The sequence below is a fragment of the Hipposideros armiger genome, unplaced genomic scaffold, assembly GCF_001890085.2.
Source record: "Hipposideros armiger isolate ML-2016 unplaced genomic scaffold, ASM189008v1 scaffold_6, whole genome shotgun sequence".
NCBI classification, from domain to species: domain Eukaryota; kingdom Metazoa; phylum Chordata; class Mammalia; order Chiroptera; family Hipposideridae; genus Hipposideros; species Hipposideros armiger.
This window is the reverse complement of record NW_017731356.1, coordinates 5,295,786-5,321,309: the sequence shown is the minus strand read 5'-3', so window position 1 is coordinate 5,321,309 and position 25,524 is coordinate 5,295,786. Positions and strand designations below refer to the sequence as shown.

Sequence of the window (25,524 nt, the reverse complement as noted above, 5' to 3'; positions counted from 1 at the left end):
ATCTGCCTCGCCCGGGAAGAGTGCAATGATGGTGCCAACTTGGGCCAGTGAAGCAGCGTCCTCCACAACTAGATTGAAGAACAAAAAACGACAGCAACTTGTCTGTTCCCCTTCCCCCAATTTCCCTTCCCCCCAATTACCCAATAAAAATCTTAAAAAAAAATAAATAAAAAAATAAAATGAAGTACTTGTACCTGATTCATTCAATAGAAATTGTTCTTTATCTTTGAGACAATAAGCAAAAATTCCAAACATACTTGGTGTTCTAGCAAGTTTATCAGGGAGCAACAAATAAGGCTCAAAGTCCAAATCCACAACGCTGTCTGGGTTAACCTTCTTTCATACGGTCAGTTCGTTAAGAAAGTTAACTTTTCTTATAGGAAAACACTACTGGCACCTTTCAAGTAAAATTAGGTATTTGTATGTGTTTAACCCACACAATTCATGTTTAAAACATGACTAAAACCCTCAGCTTCGGTGCTGGCCCTCTTGACTAGTAATGGAAAGATCACAAGATTGCGCGCGGCAGGATGCCTCTCAGGACCACCCCGTGCACACTGGCCCTCGATCCCACGTCATTAGCCCATCCAATAAGACAAGGCTGAACAATTGTACGTCCCCCAGTACACATGTGAAACTTGGAGCATAACTCATTGGATAGCTGACTCAAGTTCACGGCCATATAGCTAATTACAGGGCATGTGATTCCCCAAAATGTAGGATACCCCAGTTCTCTCAATAATCTTCTAAGTACAACCCTGTATATCAAAGTCAGAGGTTTCCAAGTGGCCCTATGGACAGCTCAGCAGATACTTTTCACAAGTAATGCAAGTGGCATTATGACCTGGACTCTGAACATTAGAGCCCAAGAGCACCCGAGGGACGTACTTCCTCAGACACCTAATTGGGCAACCAGGCCGACTTGGCACAGTTGCGACATACAGGTATATGCGAGCTCCCTAAGACCTGAGGCTTGGGGACCCAGCTCCCTGGGGACTTTATTGTTGCTAATTTGTTTTAAACTAGAGGCAGTTTAAATTCATCCCCTAACACAGATTTGAGTATGAGAGACGTTCTTAGTTATCAATTTATGTTTTCCTTCAAAACACTGAAAATGTAAATGCTAAAGACAGACAGCACCAGGTTACTGGGAAGTTACCATGGAAGCCCTCATGACACAAAGTTAGGTAGTCTTTAAGAAAACGGGAATGTATTAGGCCCAAACTAATTCCTCAGAAAGAGGTAGAGAATTTGTTGAAATATATTTTAGCACTTCTTAGTGTCAAAGCTCCTGAAATAACATACTTTTTACTTCACTTAAAAATTTTATTTCACTGAAATTTTTTTCCACTTAAAAAGCAACAACAAAACCTTTTCTAAGAGAATTGTGAACTTCAGTTTTCTCCTTTATTAGGAAAAAAATGTGGGTCAGGGAAACAAAATCCAAGTGAGCATTTATGACCTCACCTGGGCATTAAAACATATGTATAGAACTCTTTTTCTTTCTTTCTTAAATGTGACAAAGGAACTATATTTCTCAAAAATGCGGCCCTCTTCCCTATAATTGTATGCTAGTCATTGCATCTTACTTCATCTTGCAACAACAAACAGACTTTCTTCAGGGTGAGAAATCCCTTCTGTACATGGCTACCTAATATGTCTGTTATGATTAAGCAGGGGAGATTATATTTGCCCTGTAAATACATACATGAAGATTGAATTAGTCATGGTGAAGATAAGAATAAACAAAGATGAAGGATACTGGAGGGAAATGTCTGAGAAGAAAGAGTTAAATTCAGTCAATATTGCACTTTTGAAAAGACTCAAATATGAGAGAACCATAATGAGAGAACAGTCTGGAATGGTATAAAACAGACAAGGCTAAATTAGTCTTGTTCAATTCTCAAAGAATGGTATCAGGCTACTGTAGACCAATTACATTATAGAGCAGTTGCTAGGTACAGTTCTCAAACCACTAAAAAGAAACCCTGTACCGGTGATTGTGGGTATTTAATTTTAACCCTTGGTAGGAAGTGAGGAAGCGTGATTTTTCTCTTGTTCAGAAAATCAAAAAACAAGCACACCAGATTTCCCAGATTCACAGCACAGATCAACAGCTTTAAGCTCTTTCACAGATACACAGTTCAGACATTCCAGAAGAGAAATCTACAATTTCCCAACCAAGGATTTTTAGGGGGTAAAATTCCCTATCCAAAAAAAAAAAAAAGTCAAATTGGCAATCAAATGGGGAGGTTAGAAATCCAACCACGGGGGTCTAGATAAGTAGCAATATGGTCTGTTGTAAAATTTAACCCTTTGGATTCATAAAGTACAGAATGGCTACATCAAGCACTTGAGCATTTTGCTTTATCGCTGAGGCTTGCCAGCCAGAAAACCATGCTTTTGGCTGCCACGGAGATAATGCTGCCAGGGCGGCCCTGGGCTCTGGGAGAAGAGCCGCCACCTCTCCTCTCGCCCATTAGGGAGTGGCATGGACCAGGTTAAGGGAGAGCCCCAGGGTCGTGGCCACCCAGCAGGCACTTCCTTCTCGGGTGAGTGGGAGAGAAGGAGAAGAAAATGGGAGACCACAAGCTCCTCCAGGATACAAAAAATTCTCACAGAGGGGGGCAGACCCCTGACAAATGAAGTTCAATGAAAAGCAGTCTCACCGCCAGAAGCCGAGGCACAAACAGGCGATGCCCCATCCCCAGAAGTTCCAGCACTCGGCACGCGTACTCATTCACCAGCTTGCTCCTCTCCTCGTGCATGTCCTGGGACTTTTTGACAGGAGGTGTTAGCTTAGCAGCTGGGGCTGGGCAGGGCACCCCTTCTTCCATGAGCAGTAAGTAGGTATCCAGAGTGAGAAAGCTGGGTCTCTCATCCACAGTTTTAAGAGGTGCAGTGGCAGGGGAGCCAGGCTTCGGTCTCCCCAGGAGCACACACGCAGGCCAGCCTGTGCTGGGAATTGTCAGCTAATGTCTCCACGAGAAGAACATGTTGGCTCAATTATCCCAGGTGAAAGAGCCCCAAAGTCAGACTGGAAAATGAAATCAAATGCTGATCTAAATAAAAAAGGGCAAAGGCAATCGAATGCAAGAAAATGGCCAAGAGGGACGCAGGAGAGTTCAGACACATGTGTGAAAATGTACAAGCTGCTTAGAAGGGTCTAGCGTGTGTGCGTGTGTGTGTGACGACAATGTCTGCGTGTGTGTGCGTGTGCGCGTGTGCGCGTGTATGAGCAGGCAGCAGCAGCAGCAGCAGCCAGGAAGCCAGGGCAGTTGGGAAGCTGCAAGGAGAAAAGGATGAGCTCATTGCAATCCTTGATTCGTGACAAGCAGAGCTGCTGCTGCCGCCGCCGCCACTGCCTCTTGCTGTGAATCAGTAATGAAGGGGTCGGGAAGGACGGGAGGGGAGCGGAGGAGGTAGGTGAAGAGCACGCAGTGTCTCGGGGGAGAATGCTGTAATGAGAAGCCAATGGCGAGCCGCTGGACAGATGCGCTTGCCCTCCCAGTCCACTTTCAATCAGTCGCTCTGACAGCTTATGCTGTTGAATCCTAAACCCACAGCTATGCACTAGCTTCTCCCAACATGGGAAGCTCACAGAAAAACCAGACAGCCTGCCAGCCGAAAGGCTGACCTTTGTTCACTCTTGCTTTCTAACAATGATAACAGATAGTGATGCATCTGATTTCATACTGTGTGTTTAGGGTGGGAGGAGCTGATCCTTGTTAGATTACTGAAATCTCTACTGAAGAGAGGTTTAGGGCAAAATGATAGAATATGGACACAGAAAAGTAAGAATCAGGCATCCAAGCAATGACACACCCTCCGGTTGAAGTGTTTATGCAATAATAATGATGTTTTGCAATGCGAGAATATACAGAAGTATTTCAGCATTCTGGGAAGGCTAGCCACAATTAAAAGGGAGATTTTTAAAATAAATTACACAATATGATAAAACATAAAAACCTACAACATAATAATAAGAGTGTACATTTAAGGAACTATTAAAGTTGAGATTCTCAAAGCCAAAATAACTTTCTTAGGCCATAGACATTGATAAACAGTTAATTGTTCAAACACTGTTTTGATACTCTCTGGTCAAATCAATCCTTCCCTAATAATAATATAACTGAGAACTGTCCAGAGTTTACACATTTTACTAATCTTAGTATTCAAGTGTTATATTCACTTACTTGATGTGAATAACCAGTTATAAGCAAATGAAAGCAAAAGGACAAGATCAACTTGGGGGGCAGTTTCTTAACTTCAGCCCAACAATGAACCAATATGTATTTAGCATCTCAGGCAGCAGCTCTGTCGCCAGCCTCATGACACCAGGTCCGTTTCTCCATGCGAGACGTGGCATGGTATAAAGAGTGACAGGCCTGAGACAGCCAGAGGAAGTTCCTTCTGAGTCTTACTTCCCTACCCTGACAAATAAAAGTTACAGATATCTGCAGGAAGCAAAATAGAAACATGTTTGTCAGCATATCTCAGTGATCTTGGTTAAAAAAGTATGACTGATTATGGAATTGGGTTAAAAGAAAATATTGCCTTCCTTAACAGAATATTGTTTGGTTTCTTATTCGAAAACCTCAGAAAAACAAAACTGTTTTTGGTTAAATATTTAAAGTATTAACAAAATATCATAAGTAAGATGTCTATCTATTGTTGTCAAGCCTTTATTTCTTCTCAAAACAACTATACAAAGAAAAGATTTTAATGTAAAATGATCAAAAGCATGAGAATGTGACATATATATATATATAGATAGATAGATAGAGAGAGAGAGAGAGAGAGAGAACCCCAAAAATGTACACATTTCAAGAGATGTTATCTATGTATTACTTTTCAAAGGTGAATTAAATTGCAGTAGCAATGCATAGTATGACGTTCACTCAAAAGATGGTGTTAATCAATTGAATGCTAGCGTCACCATGGGACAGGCAGGACAGTCAAAGACAATGGGGGAAGCATGGTTGTCGTGCGCACTTCCACTGAGACATGAGAGCTCAGCTCCATGAGAATTTGCCAGGACAATGAATAGTACGAAGAGGTGCTGTTGAACTTCCCCCACGTTTTCCTGACTTAACACCCCTTGACTTCTACCTATGGGGGACCTTAAAGGATGTGGTGTACAGTAGAAAACCAGCTACGCTGGCAGTACTTTGGGAAGAAATTGAAACGGCATGTGCGGCGATACAAGTGGACACTTTGGTCAGCGTTGCTCAAGCAGTATTCACCGTAATCAGAAGTGTGTGGACACTGATGGTAACCGCTTTGAGAACCTCTTGTAATTGCAGTAGTCAAACGTGACTTGCATTCATCTTTTGTTATCAGTATATATTGAGTATTACAATTTTAATACAGTTTTTTCCTTTCTCAAAATGTGTAGTTTTTTGGCACCCTGTGTGTGTGTGTGTGTGTGTGTGTGTGTGTAATTCTCAAATCCCTAGGTTTTAGAGCAAATGTCTGATGGGCGGCCCAGAGTGGCACACACACACACACACACACACACACACACACACACACGGGAGAGCTCCATTGCTATCTTGTTTATATACTGGAGTTCTGCAGGAGATTTTGTTTAAAAAGACTGTGCTATTGCTATGTATGTGTGAAAAGTACTGCCACAGAAGCTTCTCACCTAAGAACAGGGGGACAGCCTGACTTGGCAAAGGAAGGAAGAATTCAGTGACTCCTTTGCTTACAAGATTTTTTTTCGATTGATTTCTTTTAAAGGACTGAGGAGATGTTTCCCTTCAACTGCCTTGGTCTCAAGGCACACTGGCAGGAGCATTTGTTTCCCTTAAATAAACCAGAAACAAACAAATACTTGCCCAAAAGGATTCTGGTAAAAAGAAGTAAAAACTAATCAAAAGACTACCCCAATGAGACTGAGGGCCTGGGGCCACACCAGGCCCTACAGAAGGCACTGGGGATTGGAGCAGCGAGCAGCCCGAGGAAGAGCGGGAGAAAGGGGGGCAGGCCGAGCTGGCTACTCCTGCCAGCTGCTGGACCAAGATCCTGAGCCAGAGGAGGCAGAGCTGGCACCAGCAGGGGTGGAGAAGACGTAGCTGCTGACATCCAGGACGGGGTACAGGCTAGGGCTTCACATGCTGGAGGATGAAGGATGAGGAGGGGGCCGCAGCCCTGAGCAACCGGGGTTCCATTCCCGTGACCCCAGAACATGCAGATCTGGTGCAAAGGGCAAAGGTGAGCGTAGCCTGCCTGCACCAGGGGTCCTGCCTGGGCTCAGGAGATATGGAGTGCCGGGGGAGGGGAGGAAGATGTGTACAGAGGCCCTCCAAGCCGGCAGGCATTTCCTGTTTGGAAGTGACCACACTGAGAGCTGCCTCATCTCCCTGTGCTCCAGGCAGAACCAGCAGAGGACTGACCATCCCAGGTCATAGCGTCCATCCCCACCCTCCCTTTCTACTTCAAGGCACAACAGAATTAGTGGAGACCTACTCCATCCTCTACAGATGGGGACATCAGCCCAGGCCCAACCCATGTTAGCACGTCATCACTCTGGAGAATACAGGACCCTATGGACACAGGAAAAAAAAAAAGTATTGTCCTCGCTTTCAAAATTTCCATAACCTGGTCCTGTTCTCAAGTTATCTTTCGAAAACAGGCTGTTGATCAGTATCAGGTAAAATAACTCTTCTATAACATTGCTTGGTGAAATGAAAGAATAGACTCCAGGGATTGTCTATGCCCTGAAGAGTCCTCATCTCAGCATCACGTCCCCCTCTCCTTCCCCAACCCCCCGAGTCATCCACTTATTGCTGATGATATTCAGCAATAAATACAGCCTATTTTTGAGAAATAAAATTCGTATTCCAAAAATAAAATTAATAAGAGAAAATAAACTCCTCTGAGTTAATCAGTTACAAATACATGATTTATCAAATTTCCTTATACTATCATAAAGGAGATTGAAAAAGAAATTCTGTAAAGGAAGTTCTGCAGCAGGTTGAGGATATTATGGAAATGTGGGTGAATCATCTCATGAGGCAGAGTGAGAAAAAAGTAAGGAGGACCAGGCGATGGTCCCCAAGCCCAGGCCTGAAGAATAGAAGCCTGGCTCCGGAGAGCTGGGCGGGGCCGGTGGCACAGCACTAACAAGAGCCCTGCGCTTCAGGGTGCTCCTGGGCCCCTGCACTGTGTCATGGAGGCTGGACATGCGCAGGACGTAAACATATTTCCAGTGTAAAAGGAAAAGCATGTTAGGCCGAATTTATGGGACTGTAATGAAGCGCGCTGAGTGCAAAGAAACATGCTAAGTAGTTACTTCCGTGGTTACAAAGGTGAGAAAGGAAACACTTCCCATCCTGCAGGAGCTTAAAATCAAGGAGGCATCCAAGCACAAAGATAAAGCAGGACGTGGTGGCCATTACCCTGCGTGTTATGATCTAATCATCTCTCTGTTGTCCACATGGATGCAGACAGACGTGGGAATGGCGTGGACCCAAATCCAAGAGTAATGAGAATTACACCTCTCTCTACAAGCAAACCAGAGCAGTGCTTCTGACATCATCTTTTTGTCACATTTACTAGCTGTGTGACACGGGTGAGTCACTTAATGCACTGTGAGCCTCTGCTCAATGGCAAGCCTAGCCTGCCTACCTCGCCAAGCTGTTCTGAAAATGTAGTAAGTTAGTGCCTGGCACAGAGTGGGCTCTAGATAATGAACCATTTCCTTCTTTCCAGGGAGTCATGCAGAAGAGGAGAAAAGGTGTAAAATGCATCGTGTTCATCTGGGTTCAGGCTCAGAAAGACAAGAAGGACTCGGGCTGTGTTAACATCAGAAAGAGCCAAACGCTGAAAAGGACACCATTCCTGAGAGACCAAGGGCCTCTTCCGTCCACGCGCACGATTTAGACACATTAATAATCCATAGAAAAGGATGATGCTCTTTCTCAACCAGGAGAGGAAAAGTTGCAAAACCTTAATGCTGTAGCTATTTCTGTTTTTGTCTGATAGACTACTTTTTAAATGACGAGCCCTAATAATTTGGTACGTTCCCAAGATCCCACAAACAAGTCAAAGATGACACGAGTCATGTCGGTAGCTTGATGCTGTACAAGCCCACACAACTCACTCTGCCGCTCAAGTCTTGATTCTGCTCCACACTGTGCCACGTCATTCTGGGGACAGAAAGACACATCAGGTGCTGCTTCTAACTTTATGGATCATTCAAGCTACTTGAAGAAAAGGCTAAAATGAAATGCAATGAGACTGAGCACGCAAGTTACGTTGCAGGGAAATGAGTCTCATTACTTTGTAGGTGGAACTCACACACTGAAGAATTAGAGTGAAAATAAAAGAAAATACATAATTAACTGGCACCATGGTGGGTAGTTCAGGTAACAAGTGTATAGGAATTCAAAGGGGGGGGAAAAAGCTTCCTGTAAAAGATTATAGACTTGCCGAGTTTTTTAGGTATGTTCTGACCTCTTGTGAGACTTAAGGCATAATGACCTTAAATGCGATTTTTGTTTTGTTTTGTTTTTAAAAGAAGAGAGAACTTTCGTCCACCAAAAGTAATTTGATATAACAGTCTGAGTAGTCATGGCAGTGTCACCATTACCTTACTACCGGCCCCTGGGATCAGATTCTAGTGTAATGCCTTGGTTAGGGCAACAACTTCCACAGTCTCTTGGAGAGCTAGTCATTTTGCCTCTGCTTTCATTTCTTCATCGACAATTAGCTCAAAAGGCTGGACATTTTATTTTATTACTGGACATTTATATGTGTTTAAAAAGGACTAGTATGGTAAGCCAGAAATCTGAAACCCCTAGTCACTGGGTTGGCTTTTATAGTTTATAATAACACAGAACAAGACTTATTCTGTATAATAACACAGAATATTTTCCTTAACATGTGATGTTAAGTCAGTCTTAATTTCCTTTTTTTTTGGTTGTTTTTCAAGACAACCATCCCTACTACTAACTGGGCCTCCTATGAGCTGGTTTCTGGACCATTCTAGACTGTTCACAATCCTACCTCCTGCACCAAGGACAAGCTTTTTTTTTTGGCCAGTGTCCCTGAACACGTACTACCCACACTGAAAAGGATATTCTAGATACGATAACAGAATAATAAATAATGCGATGCTGTTAGATGCTAGAAAACGTCGAAGTCTAATATGTGTATCCTATTGATGGAAAGACTGAGGCAGCAGATAAGTGAGCTGCTCAGGGTCACGAAACTTGTCGGAGGGAGAGCCAGGGAGCCAGGGTCGCAGACCCCAGCTGCACAGGCGCAAACCACCATCCCCTGCACCGTCACGTGCTACCTTTCAATTAGTGTAGGCCATTGAAAAGCTACCTTACTAGGACGACGGTCCCACCATTTCATTCCACGTGGACTTGGTCTGGAGCCTGTGCTCACCATCTAGTATGGGAGAAGCTACGAGTCTTCGATTTGAGTGGAGAGGGGCCTTCCAGAAACCTGCCTTGACAATAGTCACTCTAAACACAGATGTGCTCGTGGTAACGAAGCGCATCTGCCTTCTCAGGTTTCAACTGAGCAGCACCTCTTCTTCAATCAGACAGAGCGGCTACGTCCTTGGCACAGTGTCTGCACATGGGCAGCCTTCTGGAAGCCATGTTGGCAGGGCAGGCTTGACAATGAAAAGCTGTCTCATTTCATCCATCGCCTGGGCAGAGCATGCAGGGCTCATCTTCATTTCCAAGCGGAAGCAGAAGGCACACGTGAGAGTCAGCTGGGGCCTCCTCTTTCATTTTAAATTGATCAGATTAAAATGATGACATATAGAATCTCAACTACTTCTTGGTCCTCTCAAGCTAGCTCAGCATCTGACTTTTGATTTGTGTGTGTGTGTGTGTTGTCATTGTCACTAAAAATAATGAGGTGCTGTGCTCATCTTGGTAAGTTGTAAATTGCCTCTGCCTTCTTCCTCTCATCCATCTCCAGCTCTCTATTAAATCTGCTATCTCTGGCATCTTCACGTTACTCAGACTGCTAGGTGTAGTCTAACAGCTGTCTCTGTGAAAAATAATATTTTCAGTGGAGGAGTTCTATGGGTCAGCCCATGTATTAGCAAGTGAATTTGTTTCACCAAATGAATGTGCCAAGAAGGGGACATTTGTTTATTTATTTATTTTGAATAGACAAATCTGCTTTCTGAAATAAAGATGGCGATAGATTGTACAGCTATACCATTTCCCCCCCAACCCTGCCTGCCTCCCACTCACTCACTCATTCATGGTTTCAAATGAGTTCAGTTGAAATTGGGAAGTAGTGAAATGGCGACAGTGGAGGTGATTTTTCCTCTCCTTTCACTGGAGGTGGCCAGCTCTCTCTCCACCTCCCTTACAAGTTCAGTACTATACCAAGTATTGCCACAGGCTGTCTTGCAGGACGATAGTCACAAGTGAACACATGGATACAGGTCTCTCCTGCGTGCCCGGCTCCTTTACGTGTCTCACACTCATGCTTGTTCCAAGCAGGGCTTAACAAAGCAACTTACACATCGCCAACTCTTTATAAATCTTTAAATGACTAAAAGAATCAGTAATAATAGCTACCATTTATTCAGTGTTTATAAAGGCCAGGAACTATGCTAAGCCCTTAGAATATGTATGATTGGCTTTAATCTGAACAAGCAATTATGCCCATTTTGCAAAGGAGGCAGCTGAGCCTAGAAAAGCTAAGTGACTTGCCCAAGATCATGTAGCTCAGAAGTGGTGAGTACAACTACAATTTTTTGGATAACTACTCATCTGATATCTAAGTATCAAATTGAGTTATCTGAACCAGTGAAGGGGGTGAAGTTAAACAAGCTACATCTAGAGGCTAATCAATAGTCCAGTGGAAACAACGGGATTTATGTGGTCATGTCACTATGACTATACACAGTGTCTTGGGTTCTAAAAGAAATGACACATACAAAAATGGAGCAAAACCTTCTGCTCAAAGAGCAGCATCTGTACCCTGCTGATCTTATCCACATCCTTCTCGATTATTGCTATTGAACAACTCAGACATGAGATTAGCCTCTCCTTCTCTACAGAGCTCCTTACTGGCATAAACAGCATGATATGCAATTTAATCTCAGCATGTCCAAAGTCACCATGTCTTCCCCAATGCAGTTCCTCCTTTTACATGGCGTCTCCTGGCTGACAGCATCCTCATCTACCCAATTACCCCAATGCACACCTGGGTGGCATCCTAGAGTCCTCCTTTCACCTCAAAACTTTTAATAACCCTTCCAAATGTTGTCATGGAAAGAACAAAAGCTGAGATATCAGAGCTATAGGATTTAAAACCTATATTTGATGTCCAGTAGCTGTATGACTTCAGGAAAGTTAGCCTCTTTGAGTCTCATTTTTCATTAAGAAAATGAGGTTTAAAATAGTAATCTTCTGAAGTTGCTAATGCTACAAACATCTGTGACATTTCAAACTTGGTAAACTGGGATGGCAGTCAGGATATTAACTAATAGGGACAGCGCTGGGGACAGGAGAAGATGAAGGACAGATGGAGTTAGCACGCAGTATGTGGCCATCTGTGGTGATGTGCCATGGGCCATGGGAAATGAGTCCAGAGCCAACGGGTGGCTATAGAAAGCCTGCGTAGACATGGGCAAGATGACTTCTGGAAATGAATGGGGAAACTAGGGAACATATAGGAGCCATGAAGAGATGTTCTCATAGTATGTCTTGATATCCTTCAGTGATCCCAGATGCGCCTTAATAACCAGTTGTATAATTCCATGTTAGGGAACGACCTCCCCCAGCAGACAGAATGTTCCCTGAGGGGAGGCACTGTGTCTGCTTCCCTTACCTGTATGTCCCCAGTACCTGTACAGTGACTCCATAAGCAGCAGCTCAGGAAATGATTCCTGAGTTGATCAATGACAGAACCTCCTGTAAAATGGGCTTTCTAATCATTTGCTTGAAATTTGGTGGCCTCAATAGTCATGTGAGGATACAAATTTCTAATTCAAACGTGCTAAGGTGGGGGTAAGAAGAAACACCTCACACGTTCCTGTGGTGGTCCAGACATTGTGTCATCCACTTTCATGTGCAATCTCATTTCATTCCTGTGATACGTTAGAATAAAATCATTGCTAAAATAAATGATTTGATCATGGTTTTCAAAATCATTGTGCTCCATTTCTACATCCTTGATTCCTCACTTTCCCTGCGCCTTCCAAATTCAATTCATCTACAAGCCCTGTCAGCCCTATCTACAAAATTAGCTTGAATTTGTCCTCTTTTTCCATCTTTGCTGACACTACAAACTACCATCATTTCCTGCTCATCCTACTGAAATAATGCCCTAACTAGTCCACACTTCTACTCTCTCCTCTTTAAAATGCACATCCACATAACAGAATTCCTCAGTGTCTTAAAACTACAAATCAGATCCAACGTCTTCCTGCTTAGAACTGAGACTGGGTTCCCGTTATACCAAACGCTTTGCTACTGTTTCTGTCTCCACCGATGTGAGCTCACCCAGGCCTCGGATCACACCTCCTTCCTCTCTACATCCTGCTCACTGGCCTCCAGTCTCACTAGCCTCCTTTCTGTTTCAAACATGAACGTTTCTTCCGCCTTAGGGCCTTTGCACTTGCTGTGCCCGCTGATCTTCATTTGGCTGCTCCCCTGCACCCTTCACGCCAATGTTATTTTGCTCACAGAGCTTTCTCTTTCCGTCTTATGTAATGGCGGGCAGTGACATTCCCTCGTCTCATTTCTTTCATGGCATCTATCTACTGGAAATTGTTTACTTCTTTTTTATGTATTCTCCCTCTCTCCAACTAGAAAATATCAGGACAAGGCTCACAGGGAGAAGAGAGCTGTGAAAATCTTTATCGGCAAGTTATTAGAGAAAACAAACATAAGATTCTTGTCTCAGCTGCTTCCATTCACTCCTTCATTCATTCATTTTTACTTTAAAAGATTACTTTACTAGGCCTTTAAACAAATTTTTTTTTCTTACTAGGCCTTTTTAATATCTCTTTTCTTTAGCAAACAGCAGTCAACTACAGTGACCCACTGACATTTACAGATTTCATATTTATTGCTTCATCCTCTCTGAGAGACCCCACAAGGTCACAACATAGCAACTTGTGGGTTTGCTGAGGGATGAATTTAGTTACTCTCATGTAGCAGATGGAGAGAAAGCTTAGCTTATAGTCTTTTTCTTTTCAGTTATTATATGCTCTGATGGCAAATCAGTTATTTTATCTCAATTTTATAAATAAAGAAACCAAATTAAAAAATCATAGTGGTATTAAAAAAATTAGAAAATTTAAGAGCATGTTAAAATATATCCTTCATGAATGTCAAGTTGTTTTTTTCCCTCTGAACCTATGTCTATACACATTAAAGAAACAAACCACACTCCAACTAAATTGGTCAACCTGGTTAACTGCAGTAGTGCCGTGATTAATGCCAAATGTTATGCTTCAAACAAGGCTACTATTAATCTAGAACCATCATAAAGACTGGCCACAAAAAACTGCAGAACCTATTTTAAACATGTGGGTAGCTGAGTCATTGTGGTTTTTGGTAAAGAAGAGAGAGGCTTCTATATTTAAAAGCAAGGATATGATAATATTGGTTTTCAAAGTATCCTGCAAGCTTTAGATAATATGCTATATAACTGTCAACTATTTTAGAAAGGAGAAGGAAATTAACAACACAAAACAACCAGACACAGCCCTCAGACCCAGTGGGGATAGAGAGAAATAAATAAATCCAGGGCAGAGGGAGCAAAAGAGGAAATATTCAATTCTCTGTGTGCACGCCATGAGCCCAGAGCTGTGCATGGTGCCAGGTGGAATACAAAACAGCATATAACGGGGTCTCTATCCTCAATGGCATTACAGGCTTTATGGCGGAGACAAGACACACCATTGGGAAATTAGGGTGCCCACATAACAGTGTGTAATAATGTGCCCAGTAGGTACTTACACTGGACAACAGACGGTAAATAATACAATGAAGACAATTGTTTAGAAAGATGAATCTGGCAGCAGAAGGCAGGGGAGTTTAAGAGAGGAAGAGGCTGAAGGAAGACAAGTCATAAAGCTCTTGCAGTAAGCCAAGTGTGAGAAAATGAGAGCCAGGCCCTGTGTGGTTGCCATGGAAACAGCCAGGCTTGATTCTGAGAAGCATCGTGAAGGAAAACCAGCTCTTTGTTATCTCTGTATAACTTTCCAAGTACATGTGGCTGATAATGTCCTCTTTTATATAGCTCATTGATGCCAAACTGTCAGAGATAATATTCTTCACAACGTCAGGGAAGGAAACGGAACGTCCCCTGATATGTGAACACAGTGGCTCTCTCCAAGTTCTGACTTTAAGGCACAAAGTTTGGTTAACAGATCAATTGGTCTGTCACTTTCTCTGAAAGTCTAATTATTAATGGAGTTCAAACCATAATACATTAAGTGGAACCAAGCACAGGCTGATCTGGCAGCACTCTTCAATCTCCTAGGGACACCCTGGTTTTCACTAAAGAGAAGTAAGTGAGATTGTGTAAGATCTAGTAAGCTGCCTTCTCTACAAAACACACTTTACATGCAGCGCCTTTCCTTAAACTTGAAGAGAGGACATGACAGGGAAGTTTTTTTTTGTTGTTTTTTTTTAGCTGAGCCATCCTGCCACCTGTTGGCAGCTCAGTAGCAGCTCAGCTTGGGCCAGGCATCGAACCGCTGTTGCTCAGAGCTCACACTCTTGAGTGAGTTCTTAACCAACTGAGCCACTCGGCCGGCCCACTGACAGGGAAGTTTTTAAGAGGATGAGAAAGAGATTAAAAACAACAAAGTAGAGAATAGCAGTGACTCTTAGTATTCATCATCTGACACAGCCAAATGTCCCCAAACCCCTATGACAGCACCTGGGAAATCCTGCTCAGTCTGCCCATCCCTATCCACCCCTAGTGGTGCAGTCTGGTTAAAGACCCTTCACTGTTTCTCCCCTCCACTATTCTATAGTCTCCTAACGAGTCACCATGCTTATTACCAGTCTTTTCACATTCAGTTTCTCTCTCACTGTCTGCAGAACCATCCTCCTAAAACACCATACCTGGTGATCACGTAACGGCATGGAGGTACCTCCTGGCCCACAGGTTCAAAGGTTAGCCCACAGCCCTAACCATAAGACACCCTTTCTACCTTTCCAATCTCACCTTGAAACCTCGTGTGTACTCTTCTCCAGAGCTTCCCAAACATACTGTATGCTATGATGAGTCTGATCCTCACAGATGGTGCTCTCATTGCCTAAAACATCATACCTCATCTTCTCTTGCTAATGTTTCAAGGCCCCAATGTCCTTTTCTCTGTCGATTATCCCTGTCACCACCTCCTTCCTCCGCCTTTGCATCCCGTCCCGCTTGTTCCTGTCCATACAGTACCAACTCTTCTTTGGCAACTATTCGTGTACTTGTCTGTCTCTCCACCTCTCTGTGAGCCCCTGGCGATGACCTATGACACACTCATCTTTGCATCTGCACTCCCAACAGTTCCTAGTCACTGTGGTCACAGTTCATTTAAATAAGTATTGAGTAAATGTGTAAATGAGTAAATGGCTGATGTTCAAATGAAGAGATGAGTTATAAATAAAATTAAAATATGGGCTTAATTTTTTAAAAATCATGTATTAAACTTGGAGATGGTAAGTGTGTTTTTATTTTATTTAATGTCTAAATTGCTAAGAAGAAAGATCAAAATGAAAGCAAGTACAATGTTTATAGATTTCTAAAAGAAGAGAGGGAAATACTGACACATAATAAAACAGCATCAAGGCCGTAAGAAAATAAATCAAACTCAATGTTATTTAGCAGGATACTCACTATCTAAACTTGAGTTGGGGAGTGTGGGGGCTAGTTCTCTGGCAGTGGATCACTGGACCCACATACTTTGCGGAATGGACACATGGAAGTCCAGAAGTTATTGTTTTAGTTTGAATTTTAATATGTAAAATATATTGGGGGAGGGAAGTATTAAACAAAACAATATTTTGCTTTTCAAGTGGAAACAAAGTGTGTTAATGAAAGTAGTAACTTAATTTGGCTATAAGTAATAAGCATTGCAAAATCAAATCATTCTAGCTCTCAAAGATTTCTAAACAATGCCCACATGCACCCGAACTAATATTAAAATAAAATATACCTTTAAAAATACATCTGATTGACAAGTTTATTTGCCCAAGAGGGCAGATGCTCAGCATTTACTAATAACAGGATTAAAGTCAAACTCGAGGAAACGATACGGAAATCACTGTGGTACATGGAAGGCACTTCCATATGTCTCCCCTACCAGCTATTACATTTAGAGAAGATAAAAACTCCAAGTAAATGGGTAAGATGTTTGAAATGGAATTAGCTAGGCTAGATAAACAAATTAGCCAAAGAATTAAGTTTCAATTTCCATTTGTTTTATATTTACATATACAGCTGACCCTGAACAACATGGATTTGAACTGCACAAGTCCACTTATATGTGGATTTTTTCCAATAAATACATACAGTAGGTAAATGTATTTTCTCTTCTTTATGATTTTCTTAACATTTTCTTTCCTCTAGCTTACTTTATTGTAAGACTATGGTATATAATACGTATAACATAAAAAAATATGTGTTAATTGACTTAACACATGTTATCAGTAATGTTATGAGTGAGACTTCGGGTCAACAATAGGCTATTAGTAGTTAAGTTTTGGGGAAGTCAAAAGTTATATGTGGATTTTCGACAGTGTTTTAAGCTGGACTTGGAAAACATGTAGATTTAGAAGGCTGAAACGCTATTCCCATACAGAAAGCAGTCAAGCCCAAGACGTGTGTTGCTAATCTATAGTTCACTTCCAATTTAGAGATACGTGATGAGGTTAGAACCATTCATGTAAGTAGGGCATGGAGGGTGTTCAGGACTAAACTAAGGTATATGTCAATTTTCAGTCTTTAGGACTCAGTGAATTTCTAGTAAATACGGGACAAAAGAGATGGAAACTGTCTGAGGCTGTACTTAACACTGACGATTTTAATTGAGGGAAATTTTAATCAGGGCATGTCACTTAACTAAAAAAAATTAATTTCGGAAACAGTACTTTTGTATTCAAAGGGAAGGAGTTTTATGCATATATAATCTATGTGAAAAGATCTGTATTTACTGTATAAACCAATAACAAACATTCATCAAAAGAAGCAAGGGTTAGTGTGGTTTTTTTCCCTCTGATATTAAACTTAAAAACAAAGCGTGGATCTTTAGGGAAAAGTCAAAACTACCTCAAACATTGCTTTAGATGAAGTGCAATCTACTGAAATGCAACAACTGGAAAAAGGATGGGGTTAATCCTTTGGCCCTTTGCTACTTGGTGCATCAATCCAGGAATTTGGGATGCTTGCTGAACACGCAGGAATGCACTTACCTCTCTGCGGGGGATAAAAAGTAAGCTTCAGACTGTCTTTAAGAAATAAACAGTCTAATTAGAGAATGCAGGACATACACACATGAAACATTTAAATAAAAAGAAAGACAATATGTTAGCCTCAAAGTGAATAATACATTTTGTAATTGCAGCAGATGCTCATTTCTGGCAGAAAGAGTCAGGAACCATCCAATAAAGGAGGCAAGGTTTAAGTCAGAACATAGAGGATAGGCAGGCGCTGTATGAACAGAAAAGGGGACATGATATGTGACACAAAGACACTTCCAGATACAATGCTAGAGCTTAGCTCAAAGCTGGGGGAATGAAAAGATGAAGACAGTGATTATCAAGGACATGGGGTACAGACGTGCAGCTCGTTGTCGGTGTAAATGGTGCCCCCTGAGGGCGTGCGGCACGTAAGGTGCCTTACCCACGCATGAACAATGATAACGAAAAAGAAATATCAAAGGCCTCTGAAGATTTTATATAGGGTGGCTGAAGATGCAAAATTGGAACTTCAGCTAGGACAAAATTTAGGAATTATTTTCCTTGGAAAATGAATTTATTCAATGCAAAAATGCAGAAGGCCCAAAGACTTATCTATTGCTAAAACTGAGGAGAAGAGGAACCCACCAAACAAGATGGGCAGAGAAGTAAGGGACCTGAAGAATACAGAACTGTGGAAGAATGGAGGTACCATTACCCGCTGAATGCTTTTTCACCCCTGCTCAGTCTAACTAGAGAGTTATGACAAGGTGGGAGGTTAATCATGAAGACTTCTGTTCTTATAGTCAATCTTATGCTGTTTTTCTAAGCAGCTTCTATGTCTTAAGACACAAGGTTAACACACCACCTTGTTCAATTGTTGGAACTTAGTACCCATGTAACTAAGCTTCCATTGCCTCCAGTTACTAAAAATTTCAAGTTGCAAAATGAAATGTATTATGAAAAGAGTGTTCTTTAATAGATATAGGGCTATTCAGGTAATCTCTTCTTGAGTGAGCTTTGGTGGTTTGTGTTTTTCAAGGGATTCGTCCGTTTCATCTAAGTTGTCAAATTTATTGTCATAAGTTGTTCATAATATTCTCTTACCCTTTTAATGTTTAGAATCTGTAGTCATGTCAATAGTACTGAGTTTGAAAAACCCTGCTGTAGAACAACAGGATGAAAGCAACTTGGGACCCTGAATGATCTCACGGAGCTAAGCTGCGTGCTGGCCAGGACCACAGGCCTACCTTTATAACCTGTCACATAAAAAAGAAAGAACTTCTTTCTTATTTAAGTCACTGTATTATGGGTTGAAATGACAGTTCATCCTATGTTCTAATACAGAAATTAGTATCCAGAAATGAGGTGAATTAAAACTTAAACTAAGCTTCTTGGCTTCACGATTGAGTGAAAGACAAGGCAAGAAAACAAATATTGCGGGCAGGAAACTTGGTGATCCTTTTCATCCCTTGTCACAATATTGCTGTCCGTGCTAACTTCAAAGGTTGCCCATGTGTGTGTCTATGATACCTGTTGCTCTAGAGAAAGTGGTTGATAAGTGGTCCATAACCTAAACTGGTCAAGTACAGTGACTGGAGGCCTCAGGGTTAGAAAATCTAACTTGTTTTCTATATAGAAGGATAAATAGGTTCTCTATTTTTTCACAAGTATCTCTCATTAAGACATCTCAGCCAAAACACAGAGTAAGCCAAGAGCAAAGATCAAATTAAGGGTAGTGCTCCCCACCCAACTGTTGGGTGGCCTTGGGGTAACCAGTATTAAAATGGAGAAAGAAGAGAATGGGCCACTGAAAACAAACAGACAAACAAATATAATAAGACTTAAGACCTATGTCTAGAAAAAAATCTTTGGATCTCTTTACTCAAAACAAACTGACTGGAAGAAAAAATCAAAACCCTACAAAAATATTGAGGAATTCCCAGAAAAAAAATCAAAAGGCCTAAAAATGCCTATATTTGATCACTAAAACAACTTTCAGGCTCCAAATCTCCACAAATGCAAAGCAAGTTTAGAAAACTGTACAGCTTCCAAGGAAGGTGCACTCTCTAGCACCAACTGTAGATGTCACCACAGAGGACAACGGATAATGGCGTGTGGTTCCTAGAGATGACAACCGAGAGGCAGCCAGATGGGCTAGCCCAGAAACCTTCCCTACTGCTAGAGCAGGCGTCTGGTGAAGCCCTACGGGCCACTGAGCATGGTGTGCTTCCCATTCCTCCCTTTTCTGAATGAGAGCTTTGATTACAGCTACACTTTCCCCTACCGCTTCGTCCATTGGATGTGAGATGAGCAAATGCTGTGTCAGTGGACTGTGAGGCACAGGCCTGTGCATCATCCAGAGAGCCTTGACTTTGAGCAGATGAGATAACTAAATGAGGCCTTTGAGTGCCTCCCTTGAGAGGGAAGGAGTGTTTATGTGCAGGAATAAAGGTGAATGGCCCGAGGGGCAAGCTATGACAGACTACTAATTGTTCTCTAACAAACTGCCCCCTTCACCCGTAAACATAACAATTTTAACAGAGCACTGATGGTGGCTGATCTACACACTGTATTTCCTAGTTCCCCTGTAGCTAAGTGTGGCCATGGACAACATTTTTGTCAATGGAATATGAGTAAAAGTAATGCATTCAACTTCCTCACTATTTACTTAAAAGGGAAATTGCTTGCCTTGTACTTCAGCTTAAAATTTCCTCTTCCTCTGAATTGAAACTTGGATGTGGCATCATTTGACGTGATAAAATGATGAGATCTCATTTCAACCATGTACATGAGGATAACGTCCTAGGAGATGGTGGAACAAAAACGTATATGGAACCTAAGTCCCTGAGTGATTGGGACCAGTCCTCCTCTTTGTGGACCGGTATGTGTGAGAAAAATAAACTCTTATTTAAACCACTTTATTTTTTATGGTTTCTCTTTCATGTGCTCTTTCTTTCTTTCTTTCTTTTTTTTTTTTTTTTTTTTTTTTAGCTGAGCCATCCTGCCACCTGTTGGCAGCTCAGCGGCAGCTCATCTTGGGCCGGGCATCGAACTGCTGTTGCTCAGAGCTCAAACTCTTGAGCGAGCTCTTAACCAACTGAGCCACTCGGCCGGCCCTGCTCTTTCTCTTTTTAAATAGCAGCTTAGACCATACCCTAATTAATCAAGGTTATATATGCCACAAATAAAATTCTGTTCTAAACTCATTTAGCTTTGCCCAAACCAAATTTCCTTAGTCAAAGGAAAACAACAAAGGAGAAAAAAAAGAGCAAGTCTATGGGGTTTTGGCTATTGTATTGCCAGTAAAAGAAGCTTTTTTTCAACCTGCATAAACCAAGTATCAAATAAATTTTTATATGTTTCAGTTGAATTTCCTCCAACTGGTTATACTATTGTGATAATATCATTCGAGTCCCAGAGTGAGTCATCAACCCTGTCAGCACTTTAATGAACAAAATTAGTCTATTTCATGCTGAAAAGCAATCCCAGAAACTCTCACAGATAAAAAGGGTCATAAAAACTTATTGGGCAGTGACATCCTCTGACAAAAGTCTGCTGATAATACTGCCCTCTGATCAGCTCACACACAGTGATTGGTCAGAGTGAAATGGAGTTTGAGTAAGGTATTAAACAGGATTCAGGGATGACTTCATATGTCTTAAAGGCCGTGAAAGAAGAAATGGATAGGCAAAATTAAGGAATCAAATATTATTCTAGCGAGTCAAGTGCAGAGAATATTTCAATTTCAAGGTCATTCTCGATAGTGAGTTTGCTTTCATTGGCCTAAATTCAGTTGTTTGTTGACGTAACAATGGCTTCTAGTTCCCATTGCTCTGTTTTCTGTCCTATTCAAACGCTGACATTTTAAAATTAAATGACTATCTTTGAGCACACAGTTGACCAGGTTCAGAATACACTACCCCAAAATGTGGCACCTGGGCATATTTGATATTTTAAGCTAGAGGAGAACATGGTAGAAGGTTTCTCTGACCTTCCCCTGCCCTTGTCCCTGAAGCAGGTCATGAGGCTCTCATAGGAGAGGTGCCTTTCCTATACCTGGAGGAAAGAAACATCCTCATCTCCCAAACAGGTGGATGCTGAGAATACGAACACACAGGTCTTGGGGCATTTTCCCAGTGTATCACATTTAGCTCATACCCTGCTTGTCCTATCATATTTCTACATGACTGTCCATTCCTCATCAAACCCAGCAGAAAGACACTCAAGTTTAATGAGCTTTTTGGGTTTTCATTTCTTTTTGAAGGCTCCCATGTCATGTAAAATACATTAAGTAAATTTGTATGCTTTCCTCCTGTTAATCTGTCTTTGTCAGTTGAATTTTCAGATCTAGGCAAGGACTCTAAGAGGGTTAAGGAAAACCTTTTCCTCCCCTACCCAGTCTTCCAAAAACTTGGATAAAAAACTTCCTTTCATTCACAGTACGATGTCAACACAGATTTGTGAAATAGAAATTGATCTCACTACAGTTTAAGGGTCTCCTGCTACACAATGTAGAAAAGCATGGAATTTTGGGCCGGCCGAGTGGCGCGATGGTTAAGAACTGGCTTGGGATGCCAGAGGGCCCCGGTTCGGATCCCACATATGAGGGCCAGTGACACTGCCCTCCACAGCTAAGATGCTGAACAACAACTCAACCTGGAGCTGGTTTGCTGTGAGTCGCCGGCGACGGCGTAGGTTGCAGCCTCTGTGGCAGTGGGTTGCCATGGGCTACTGTGTGTAGCCAGCAGCCAGTGTGAGCGGCCAGCAGCCGCAGTGAGCGACCGTCCAGAAGCCGGCGACTGATGTGCCTCACCAGGGACGAGCGTAATGATGGTGCCAACTTGGGCCAGTGAAGCAACGTCCTCCACAACTAGACTGAAGAACAAAACAACAGCAACTTGTCTGTTCCCCTTCCCCCAATTCCCCAGCACTGTTCTCATCTCCCCAGTTCCCCAATAAAAATAAAAAAATCTTAAAAAAAAATAAGCATGGAATTTTAAGTAAAAGCTAGTGGAACAGAGTATTAAGTGGGAATAATCATCTCTTCTTCACAGAGTAATCGTAAGGTTTAAAAGACACACACACACACACACACACACCATAATTTAGTGGTTAAGGGCATTGGTTCTATAGTAAGACAGGCCCAGTTCTGAGTCTGGTGTGCCATTTAAACTGAATGACTTTAGTCAAGTTACTTAACTTTTTAAAGCCTTTGTTTCCTCATCTGTAAAATGGAGATATTGACACATACCGATTGTATAGGATCACTGTTAAAATTAAAGGTCATATATTAAGCTGAGTGAAGTAAGCCAGTTATAAAAACACAAATACTGTATGATTCTTCTTATATGAGGTAACTAAAATAGTCAAATTAGTAGAAACAGAAGGTAATATAATGGCTGGTAGGGGCTGGGGGCAGGAGAAAGGGAGAGGAACTGTTTAATGGGCTCAGAGTTAGAATTTGAGAAGATGAAAACGATCTAGAGATGGACGGTGGTGAAGACTGCACAGCAATGTGAATGGACTTAATGTCACTGAACTGTATGCTTAGTAACGGTTAAAACGGTACATTTTATGTTATGTATATATTCCGACAATAAAAACAAAAGAAAAATTAAAGGTCATGAAGATGTGTTCAAAAGTGTTTAGCACAGCAGCAGGCACATTGTAAGTGCTCCACAAGTGATAGGCATATTACTATTAATTTGATTTATTAACTATTTTTGAAACGCATTTGAAGGCTCATCAGAAACGGTAAATAATATACAATTGAATAATTATTGATGACAGTTGTCATATTTTAAAAATATGGATCCAACATGTTACTTGGGTATTTGGAAACACCTGCTAAGAATAACGGTAGAACAAGGTGTGTGCACGACACACACACACACACACACACACCCCCCATTTCACTAACTCAAAACAAATGGGTTGTGCATATTCAAGGATGGCAATAAAAGGCCTTTTAAATGGGATTGAAAATAATTTTCTGGGATTATTTTTAACTATAATAGAGTGAATATTCTTTTGCTACTAATTTTATTATCTCACTCTGCAAACTCTTTTTTGTAAGAGAGACAAAAATAAACTTTAGCCAAGCATTGAAACAATAAATATGCTCATTACAAGATGATTCTTACCTATTCAAGGAAGGATGGAGCTGGCTGTGTATCTGTATGTCTATACATATGCATACACACATACACATACACACATATACACATACATGCATTTGGAAATAGATGGACAGTCGGCAAGACAGAAATTAAGAGACCTAGAAACCATCTGTCCCTGTCCCCTTATTTTATAAATAAGAAAATTAAGTGTTAGAAAGCTTAGATGATTTGATTAAAACCCCACAGTGGCAGAAATCACTGCCCCTCGGAGCCCCATCCCATGCCTCACCCTCAAGCACCATGGCACAGGACTTGCCTCGCCACTCTTCCTGTGCCTCTTTTGCATGCTGTCCACTCTGCACAAAACGCCCTCCTCTACGTTTCGTTGCCATCTTTGGAAAGTCTTTCCTGGTTCCCCCAGAATATATTTGGCACCCTGCCTTTGGGGTCCCAAAGCTCCCTTTAAAGACCCCGGAGCAATCACATGGAATTACAACTGTCCACTAGTCTGCCTCCCCTATTAGACTCAGAACAACATGACACAGACTGTCATCTCTGCCTGCTCCCACACCTGACCCAGAGCCTGTCAACAGTGGGTACTCACTGAATGTCTGCTGGATATGTGAGCTAACCAAACAACATAGGCTTCTCCAAAGGGAGGCGGGAAAGTTGGGATCAAGGACACAGGTGGGAAGTCAGCCTTGGACTGAAGGCAGAGCTTCATTGAAGATGGGAACAGCAGAGGACGACGAAGGTGGAGCGAGATTTTTAAGAAAAAAGGAAGGAACGCTTGAATGACTTTCTGCTAAGAGTACTTAGCTTTCTCACAAAAATAAGTCACCGAGGACACTGGATTTTGTTGTTCTTATCTCTGTAAAGTGACCTCATATAGCAATGAAGTTCAAATTCATTACTGACAACTTGGAACATGGCGTGTTTAGTCACCTATCCTCCCCCCGTGGCCTTCTGGATTGTCTCATGAGAAATAAATAATGAGAAATCACTTCAACCAATGCAAGGTGTTATATAACACTTGCATGGTACTACGATGATATACATTTTTTTCCTGATACTGATCTCTAATCCATAACATGCATTATTTCTGAAACTTTAAGACTTAAAATCCCTTGAGTATCTTGTACTATTAGTTAGAAGTCCACATTTGTGTTTGTTGGTTGTTTTAGCATTTACTGGATAGTATGCCCAAACTAACCTATCATTGTACTGAAGATACACCAGAGAAAAGTTAGAAACAAACTAAACATTTGAACAACCAATTATGTTGGAAAGGAAACCAACCTAAAGGAATAGCAATGTCACAGCACTGAAGTGCTGGACTATGAGCTTCTATTTCCAAAGGAATAGTGTTTTGCTGCCACCAACAGGACGATAGGAGTTCATGGAAACTACAAAACTGCAAAATCATTCAAACCCAAAAGGATATATAGAGAACCCTTACAACTCAACAATAAAAAGACAGATAACCCAATTAAAAATTGGGCAAAAGATCTGAAAAGACGTTTCTCAAAAAAAGATATACAAATGACCAATGAGCACATGAAAGGATGCACAATATCCTTAGCCATCAGGGAAATGCAAATCAAACCACAATGAAATACTGCGTCACGCCCACTAAAGTGGCTAATAATCAAAAAGGTGGACAGTGACAAGGGTTAGCAAGGATGTGTGGAAATCAGAGCCCTTGTTGCTTTAACTGCCTTCCATTCACCCAGTTGGTGTGGGCAGGATTCTTGCCTAGGGTTATGGAGATGGTCGATTATGATGACATGAGGAGAGAGTGCGGTGAGAGGGAGGAGAGAGGGAGGTGAGGACAGAGGTAAACTCGGCCAGACCAGGAAAACCTTGTGGGCTGTTACAGACTGTGCAGTGAATCCCAAGAGCAAGGGGAGGCCAGGGAGGGGCTGTAAGCAGGGCGGGTAAGCTCCTTCTCTGACCCCCCTCCTCCTGCCCTTCCCTTACTCGCTTGCTCCAGTTGTGCACCC

At 41.8% G+C, this 25,524-nt stretch overlaps 1 protein-coding gene and 1 long non-coding RNA gene across 7 annotated transcripts in view; one reads left to right on the top strand and one right to left on the bottom strand.

The window, feature by feature from the left end:
- Positions 1-25,524, bottom strand: part of RABGAP1L (RAB GTPase activating protein 1 like) — a 457,210-nt gene that overhangs the window by 99,290 nt on the left and 332,396 nt on the right. The window contains exon 1 of one of the 6 annotated variants that reach the window (XM_019648317.1): positions 2,670-3,188. The exons of the other annotated variants lie outside the window; for them this stretch is intronic. Within the exon in view, the coding sequence (XP_019503862.1) occupies positions 2,670-2,837 (168 nt within the window). The 5' untranslated portion in view covers positions 2,838-3,188. Of the gene's footprint in view, positions 1-2,669; positions 3,189-25,524 lie in introns of those variants that run through there. 6 annotated transcript variants of the gene reach the window in all.
- Positions 3,265-12,962, top strand: LOC109385792 (uncharacterized). The gene is made up of 3 exons (XR_002124685.1): positions 3,265-3,422; positions 7,455-7,579; positions 7,720-12,962. It is a non-coding gene; the product is annotated as an uncharacterized LOC109385792 (long non-coding RNA).